This window comes from Octopus bimaculoides, chromosome 10, assembly GCF_001194135.2.
Source record: "Octopus bimaculoides isolate UCB-OBI-ISO-001 chromosome 10, ASM119413v2, whole genome shotgun sequence".
Lineage (NCBI taxonomy): Eukaryota > Metazoa > Mollusca > Cephalopoda > Octopoda > Octopodidae > Octopus > Octopus bimaculoides.
The window spans coordinates 90069044-90078746 of record NC_068990.1 but is presented as its reverse complement, the minus strand read 5'-3'; the positions used below and the strand labels follow the sequence as shown (position 1 = coordinate 90078746).

Below are 9703 nucleotides of genomic sequence, written 5' to 3'. Positions count from 1 at the left end.
GGGAGTCTCCGAGGCTGTTCTACAATCACGTGAAACTAAAATTAAAAGAGGAAATGTGTGACTATTTCTGATATGACAGAACTGCAGGCGGCGAACTGGCAAAAACGTTAGCACGCCGGGCGAAATGCTTAGCGGTATTTCAGATTCCACCGAGGTCGAATGGAAGTGCTGGCGTGTGTGAACCTGGTCTAAGCCTCAACAGCTCATCAACTGTGCAATGAACGAGGCCTGTTCAGATACGCTGAGAATACTGCAACCAAAATTGGTTCGTTTCTCAATGCAAAGAAGACTGAGGGCATGACGACCATCAATGTGGATGCAAGGCACCAGACGATTTACTCTAGCATAGCACACCATCCAAGGAGGTCAGTAGTTTTTAAGCACCTTGGATCATGTATTGGTGGGAGTAGGAAAGAGTTATTGACAAGCTCTGAGTGCTTGGAATAAGATTCCCAATTTCAAGCAATCAATTATTGCAAAGTCAACAAAGATGATGCTCTCCAGGGCCTCTTTAGAGAGCATTCTTCTCTATGGAGTCGAAACCTGATCTACGAATGCATTTTCACCAAGCTTCCCTTGAGAGTTCAAACTTTTCCATGATGTGAGCACAAAACCAGAGAGGTGACTTGCGATGACCCTTTTCACCCATCTCTGTTATAGTTTCTCAGCGCAGAATAGGCTAATAGAGGACAGAGGTTACTGGTACAGCATGACGAATAGCATCTTGGCTGCAGCTTGAAGAAAAAAAAGGAGGAGGACGACGACGATGGCGCGAATATGTCATCACATATTGTCATTTGATGATCAAATAGTTTTAACTTCATTACGTTATTAATTAGCTAAATGAACTTGTTCTATGTTCAATCGTTTAGTAGAGAGAGGCTATTGATTTGACAAGCTTTGGGGACAAAATCCTTGACCCCTGACTCGCTCCTCCTTCTATGTAAATATTTTACCTGTGCATCATTGTATGTTACTATCATTTAGTGTACGTATGTTGTGTATTCCTTTCCTTTATACGTAACCATACCCGTTCGGGGAGTACATTGTCAATCCGCATGACAAACGGGGGAGGCTCTTCGGTTCTTGTTATCGCCCTTCTGCAAGACATTCTTATAATACACCAAACAGCTGCTTTTTTAGTGAGAATGTATCATTTTATTTTGAAATAAGAAAACAGAATTACTTCGTTGTGAAAGCAATATTTGTTTAATAATGAAATGAACTAACAATGCATGTTATTTTAGAGATAATATATATCACTGTTAGGTAAATACGTCAAGCTGCTGTGTTAGCAGATATTTTCTGAATTTTTACACAAAGACTTCTGTTAAAAGAAAACTTGATTCTCTATTACTGATCCAGGATAAACGACACTTCATTAGAAAGAGGCAAACTGCTACAAGGAGAGACACTGAACGTTTTTCAAACCGAAATTTCTTCGAAGTGAAAGTTTCTGCAGAATGTGAAGGTTTTGTTGAAATTTTGGGCCCAGCGGATTTTGACTCAACTGATTTAGATGAGGCAAGAAGTAATAAGTCACCGAACCGTGACGTTCATCGAATAGTAATTCGCTAAACTGAACTGTGGTTAACAAACGGAAAGCCTTTCACTTGAAAAGACTCCCTTCAGTGCAGAAAATGGTGATTCCAACATAGCTGTGATTCAACAAATACAGGGTCCTTATTCTGTCGACATTAGCAACGATCAAAACCATGGAAATTTTCGTCAACATTTGGTCTAATTTATCCAAGTTTCAATTCAGAGTTTTATAAATCACAAATTTGGACAGAAAATGGAACATCAGATGTTGTCGACATTCTCTGCTCAAATGAAAGAGCGTATATGCGCATGCGTTCATTAAGTCATACTTTCTCGATTAAAAGAACGCTGATGAGCAAGAACATTCTTTGGCTTTCCACCAGCAATTGAAATTCCATGTCCAACGAAGCTTATATGAAATAAGGCCCTGTCGATCTTTATTTTGACTACTGCTCGCTTTTACGATTAACGGTACTGCAATAGATTTCCCAGAGAGAACATGAACAAGAGTAATGCTATGTACAAGAAATAATGGACCTGATATCGACACATCACTCTATACTATATCTCGATCCCTTATTCATCTCTCCAAAATCTCCGGCCGCGTATATAAGAAATTAAGGTCCTCCAACTTCCTTTGTTTCATGCATGCTGGGAGAAAGGCGTGCAAGAAAGGATGTTCCAATGGATAGCATTTTAGCCCTCCAGGGTTGGTAAATCGAAGTAGTTAAGATCGATGGTGTCGTCTAGTGCCCCTCCCCTCAATATTTTGGCTTCGTAGAAATATTTACTATACCACCTATCTCCATCATACTTTTCCATTCCGTTCCATTTTTTTATTAAAAAAAAAAAACAGAAAAGAAAAGATAAACCCGTCGCCATTGTTTTCAGATCTTGACAAAAGATGTTTGGTATTGGCCTGCGCAATATAGCAGCCAAATCACCTGAAATGAACTTTCCATCATTTTATGCAGAACTGATGAAAGCATCTGAAACAGTAAACACAATAACAAGCGCATAACAAAAGGAGCCGCCATTCCTGTTATTGTAGTTGTTGTTGTAGTTAATATTTTCATTTGTATTGAGAGTAAAACGCAAACAAACAACTAGAACTGGTTATAAAGAAGAATATATAGAACGCCAGTTCACGGAGCAATAAATTCATTATATATGAATGATGCATTGTTTTAATCAGTAACGCAGTCGCCATTTATAGAATAACATATATTTCTCTAATGATGTTTTTACGCAGATACAAAGCCATAAACACAGCAAGAGGGAAATGGCTGCTACTTATTTTGGTGGCACCGACAAAGCTGAAATACCACAGAATAAAATATTACCAATGCTGCTCTATTGATTCTGTTCATTCACTATACTTCACAACGTTCAAACGTGCGTATGTGTGTGTGTGTGTGTGTGTGTGTGTGTGTGTGTGTGTGTGTGTGTTAATGTTAGTCTTCACATTCAATTATGACAAAAACAAGTCTACATTAATCTGATGGGTTGCTCTATATTTTTGTAGAGCACAAATTTAGCATTCTTATACATGAATGTTGTTGTCAGTGACTTCGAAGTTTCGGTCAGTGAAGCCATCGTCAGACTGACAATGATAGTTTAGCTGGCCAAAACTTCAACGTGGCTATCAAGACCATTCTTATATAAGAACAATGTGTGTGTGTGTGTGTGTGTGTGTGTATATATATATATATATATATACATATATATATATTAATATTTCACTTAGGCATTGCAAGACTAATAACCTCGTGTATAACTCAATATACTATTGCTTCAGAATGAAGCGTCAGTCGAGTACAGAACAGTAATAAGGAAATGAGGTGAGAAAGGAATAAACGATTACTTTATGAAGTTCATTAGCTTACAGCTGTTTCTGCTATAAGATGCAGTGGACTCGTATGTATATACAGAGATACATATGCTTACATACATATATATATATATATATATATTGGTAGGTTTGGAGGTGATATGACTGAAGATGCCTGTCAAGCTCTCGTGAACATATATATTTCTAGTGAAACACATTCACTGATTACAAAAATTAGAAATTATCCATTTCTAAATCTCAGAGAGAGACTTAAGCAGTAGTGATAAGATAAAGTAGTTGTATGCTGTCAACTTAACGTGACTACTCCTATTTAGCCCTAGGAAGCTGGCCGGCTTCCTGTCGGCCTTGATATGATAGATCGCTGACCACTACATTTAATTTTTTTTTCTCCTTGTTTTTCTCCTTATTCTTTCTGTTGAAGAGCGTAGCTCGAAACATTAAAGACTTTCTTTATTCCCAAGCATTAAACTAATACATCCTTTTGTTGTTTACACCACCTGTCCTCGTTTGTTGTTGTTGTTTTTTTCGTAAATTCTCCTATATATATATATATATATATATATTTATATATATACACATTTTTTCTGTCTTTTTGGATCCCCAAAAAGTTTGAATTGTTCTTTTCAAACTTTTTTATTTTTTTCATCTCTAATTTATGTATGTTCCAAAGTGTCGAAAATACCTGGACTGCTGGACCTGGTGGCTAAAATAAACACAAAACACCTGAAAGAACATTAATTGCTTAAACACAAATAAACTGAGCAAATATCCAAAAACAATCGTTTCAATGGTAAACACACACAAATTTGGGGAAAGATCTCTTTACGCAATAAACAGACGTGTTTATTTATCTTCATGAGTATGTATCTTGTTCTCTTAATAAAATATGTGTTGAACATGCCTATGTATATGGAAAGTTTGCATAAATATGTGTGCGTGAAAAGTGGTTGAAAACATGCATAGTTTTTATTTTGTTTCTTTTTTTTTAAAAAAAGTTTCTTAGGTTTTTATATGTAACAGAAGAAAAAAACAATCATTATGAGAATGGTGATGATTATTAACACAAATTTTAAGTGATGCGCATAGTTAATCAAATCAGCTTTAGTACTTGAATGGTACTTTATCAATGTCCAAAGTTATAATAAAACAACAGCAAAGAAAATGACAGAGATACAGCAGAAACATAACAAAGAAAGAATTAACTTAAATATATGAAACGTAACTAAAATTTTTTTTCTTTTTTTTTTTTTTACTCTAGGCACAAGGCCCAAAATTTTGGGAGAATGAGCCAGTCGATTAGATCAACTCCAGTACGCAACTGGTACTTAATTTATCGATCCCAAAAAGATCAAAGGCAAAGTCGACCTCGGCGTAATTTGAACTCAGAACGTAAAGACAGACGAAATACTGCTAAGCATTTCGCCTGGCGTGCTAACAGTTCTGCCAGCTCGCCGCTTTGACATAACTAGATTTTAAAGAAACTATGAATATGAGAAGTTATAAAGATTCTTTGGTTCCAACCCAAAGCTTGGGTTGGAATTGAAGTGTTTGGTTTGTTCAAAGAACTTGGTAAAAATGAAATAGAAATGAATGCTTAACAAATGGCAAACAGAACAGAAGAATTCTGGAGATGAACAAGGACAACAAAGGAATCACCCAGGATAAGACTGTTCAAAGCAACACAGTATTGAGACAAATGTGAAAGTTCATTAAAAAAAATGCAAAAACTAAAGTAACGGACGTTAATTCTCTAATTGTCCCAATAATAAGATATATTTATAAAGTTCTGAATCGAATTTTAAACAAGAAAGACTAAACAAGGACAATAATGACTGCATTTAGAATAAGCCAGAAAGATTATCTTTACCACAAATACATAGAGGTGAGTACCATATGCAACTAGAAAAATATTAAATATCTACTGCAGGACTACAAAAATATCTAGTGCAGAATAAAGGAAAACAAATAAAAAGAGCTAAAAAATATATAAGCAAAGCAAAGCAAAGCAAAACAGAAAAAAATATACAAAATTGAAGGCAGTTGTTAAGAGAATCAGCAATGGTTTTTGTGAGAAAAATAAACATTAACCTTAAATGGCACAGCAGAATATAATGATAAAGTGATGGTAAGGAAAATGTGACTGCCGAAAGTGGGAAAAAAATAAATGAAAAGGGTACAGATAGACCAAAAAAGTCAAAATCCTTGCTGTGATGCACAGAGCTCAAAGCCAAGACTGAATTAGTTTTGATTGTGATTCAGGATCAAAGCCTTCCCATCAGAAACTCCCAAAAGCATGCATAACGCAGACTGCTTAAGTAACTGTAGAATATGTGAAGATAAGAGAAGAAACAATTAATTACATTCTTTCTGGCTTACGTAGTTTTTAACCAAGAATACATCTCTGGGAATGATAGATGTTTGGCCATGATTTTAAAGAATACTATCAGAAAAGGCATTATTTTAATAATAATAATAATAATAATAATAATAATAATAATAATAGCAACAGGTGCCTTGAGAATAATCAAAAAGAAGTGCAGACAAATACATAACCAAAAGTCCTTAAATTTACAAATATGCACATAACATAGAGAAAACAGAACTACTTAATCACTGCACACTTATTATATGCAATTGGTACAACAGAAAACAGAAAAGCAAAACATTGTGTCTAGTCAAGTATTACAAATTTGATCTCAGTAATGCAGTGTGAGCATGCAATGAAAATAAAACTACTGAACTGTTATAATAATAATAATAATATTAATAATGATAAACATAAAAGTGTTTGTAAAAAGTAAATGATAGTTTTAATTGATTTTGTCTCTGTTCATTATAGGGTTCCTCAATCAGGTCCCTAATTCAGCTGAATGAGCTGCCAAATAAATAATTCCCTGGACTGTCTTCTAATGTGTCAGACATCAAGTATTGGTACCACAGGTCAGCGAAATAACTTCGGTCCAGTTTGTCTCCATTTTTCTGTACAAAGAAAGTATATAATTTAGTTATTAATCAATTCGTTAACGAACAAGTTAACTTTATTAAACTATTTATTTGGCAAATCTTTTCAAAACTATGTGGATGGATACAGTAATCACTTGACCATCACAGGTGTTACATTCCACCACCACCACCCCGCGATAGGTGAAAATCTGTGAAGTAGAAACAGTACTGTACTGCATATTCTTTTTTATTATTATTTTTATAATTTATGCATATTTATTTTATTATAAATGCAAAACAACAAACAGCATCATGGAGGAGTCAATGTAAGCTTAAATAATAAACTGTGATATGTGAACCACGACAGGTGAACCACGACAGGTGAGCCACGACAGGTGAGCCACGAAAGATGAACCACGACAGGTGAACCACGACAAGTGAACCACGACAAGTGAACCACGACAGGTGAACCACGACAGGTTAACCACGACAGGTTAACCACGACAGGTTAACCACGACAGGTTAACCACGACAGGTTAACTATGACAGGTGAACCATGATATGGCGAGGGATTACTGTATACATATTTCTTTATGTGTTTGCATGTACAGCTATTTCACAAGATAATTTACATGAGGTTATCATTGTGATAGGTGTGAGACAGGAATGGGGAGTCATTCTAGTAGGGAGTCATTCTAGTAAGGGCTGGAAAAGTTTACGGTACACAATCACCATCATTAAAATTTGGAATGACACCTCTCTGTTAGTTGACAAGCTATAGGAATAAATAGTACTACATCAGTGAATATTTTCAGCATCTTAGTATCTATTTCTGATGGTCCAGCTGCTTCCCTACTTGTGTTTATGTATATTTATATACTTATGTGTAATACAGCTGAGTATACTGTATGTATGTTTGTGTGCTTGTGTGTATATACACTTGTGTATGTTGTGTTGAACAATAAAAATCTAGTCTTACCTGACACAAGATTGTGAAATTTTTCACGGGATCGCCTTCTCCATTGTATGCAAAAGCTTTCATAAAAGCTGAATATTCATCTTTGTCAATAACACCATCACCTGCATAGAACGACAGCACATTAATTAACTAATTGATTAAACACCTGTATAGGTAGGAATCATTAGAACCATTTCTTACATACACACACACACACACACACACACAAGTATGTATATGCATGTATTTAGCAAAAATCAAGGGACAACTAAACACAGAAAGCCCTTCATCAGCCATGGCAATCAGAATCAGCATAGTTTCTGTGCATTTAAATTACAAACATTTTAATCCCATGGTATTATTCCTGTGCTTCTAACAGTGATTGTCAATATCCCTGAGCAGACATTACAAAGAAAGAATTAGAACCCTGAGGATGGCAATTACAGACAGATGCATGTAAAAGAGTTCAACAAGAAAGGTTGCAGTCTTTTGACTATGCATGAATGCATAAATGTACGTATGTATGTGTGTATGTATGTACATGTGTATATGTGTATGTGTGTATGTATGTATGTATGTATGTATGTGTGTACATACGTATGTATGTATGTATGTATGTACATATGTATGTATGTATGTACATATGTATGTATGTATGTATGTACATATGTATGTATGCATGTACGTATGTATGTATGCACGTACATATGTATGTATGCACGTACGTATGCATGTGTATAAAACAAAGAAATAATCCAACTATCCAAAGAATGAAAGTCTACAGTAGAATTAACAGACATTACTGCCAAGAATATAACAAAACCAAGATTACATCTCACTCCAAGAACAAGACTTTGCAGGTGTGACTCTACTAAAATAAATAATATATTAATGTTATTGTTGTTTTTGTTTTTTGGTTTTGTATTCAAATTTAGTCTTCATCATTGACTACTGTATAATAAAATTAATACAATCACAATGGCTATTGATCATTCTAGATTTCACATAGTGCAGTACAAAAGGGAAGGCAAAAGACAAGGGGAAAAAAAACAGAAGATTTAGAAAAATTTAAGAGGATTTAATAATACTTAATAAGACAAAAGATTATTGATGAGAAAAAGAAGCTGTTGTGTGGATAAAGAAGGTGACAGTAAAAATTAGATGAGCAAGATAAGACAGAAGACATAAGGAGAATGACAGGTGATGGAAGCTGGAATATGAAAAATGAAAGATGGGGAAAAGAGATGATAAACAGAAACATGTAAGAGACAAGATGGAAAATGGAAAACAGAAGACATGTCATAAAATACAAGATGGAAGATATAAGACGTAAGACACACAGCACGAGATACAGGTCCTAAGACATATGATACAAGATTCAAGATGCTAGACATAAAATACAAGATATAGGGGGCAAGAAACAAGACACAAGACAAAGACAGAAGGTGCAAGACACAAAGCACAAGTCATAAGACATGATATATAACACAGGACACATGACACCAGCTAAAAGACACATGATGCAAGACACATGATACAAAACACAATACATATATGCATGCATGCATACATGCATACATACATGCATACATACATACATATATGCATGCATACATACATGCATGTATACATACATGCATACATATATATAAAACATAAAAAACAAAAAAAAAGCCTTTATATATTTAATCCTTTATATTGAACACTCAATATTTCATCTATTCAATAAGACATATTCCATATAATCAATAAGACATTCAATACTTTATTTCATAGTACCATCCATTTTTATTTTATATTATATATTGTATATTATATTATATATTGTATATTCCATATTCTATATCCCACATTGGTTTTGCAGGAATATAAATAAAACATAAAAAACAGACAGTGTTGGAACTCTTTTAAACAAAATAATATATATATATATATACATATATATATACGCACGTGCGAAACACACACACATCCATATGCTTATATAAATATACACATACAGACATGCACACACGTGGGTATGTGTCTATGTTTATGCCTGCAGATTAACACTGACCCAGTACAAGATACCTAATCAATCTTCCATGTCAACAAGCATCCAATAATACACAAACAAACAGTTTCATTAATGATTTTACAACTATTGTTCCGATCTAATCCTCTCTCTCTCTCGCCTCTTTTGTCATTATTACTGTCAGCTTAGTAACAAGAAAACAACAGTGATTTATCAAAGAGCATAACAGACGAGATGGATTAGTTAAGCTGGAAATCATTTATCAACTTTGATTTCAATGTAAGGCACAAACAAGAAACACTATATATATATATATATATATACACGTGCAATTATGTACCTATACACACACATATGTGTGTATGTATATATATATATATATATATATATATAT

At 34.3% G+C, this 9703-nt stretch overlaps 1 protein-coding gene across 1 annotated transcript in view; it reads right to left on the bottom strand.

Moving 5' to 3' along the window:
- Nucleotides 1-4622: 4622 nt before the first annotated feature.
- LOC106869418 (uncharacterized) overlaps nucleotides 4623-9703 on the bottom strand; it is an 18638-nt gene continuing 13557 nt past the window's right edge. The window contains exons 3-4 of the mRNA XM_014915149.2: nucleotides 7317-7417; nucleotides 4623-6373 (exon numbers count right to left, since the gene is read on the bottom strand). Of these exons, the coding sequence (XP_014770635.2) occupies nucleotides 6257-6373; nucleotides 7317-7417 (218 nt within the window). The 3' untranslated portion in view covers nucleotides 4623-6256. The remainder of the gene's footprint in view (nucleotides 6374-7316; nucleotides 7418-9703) is intronic.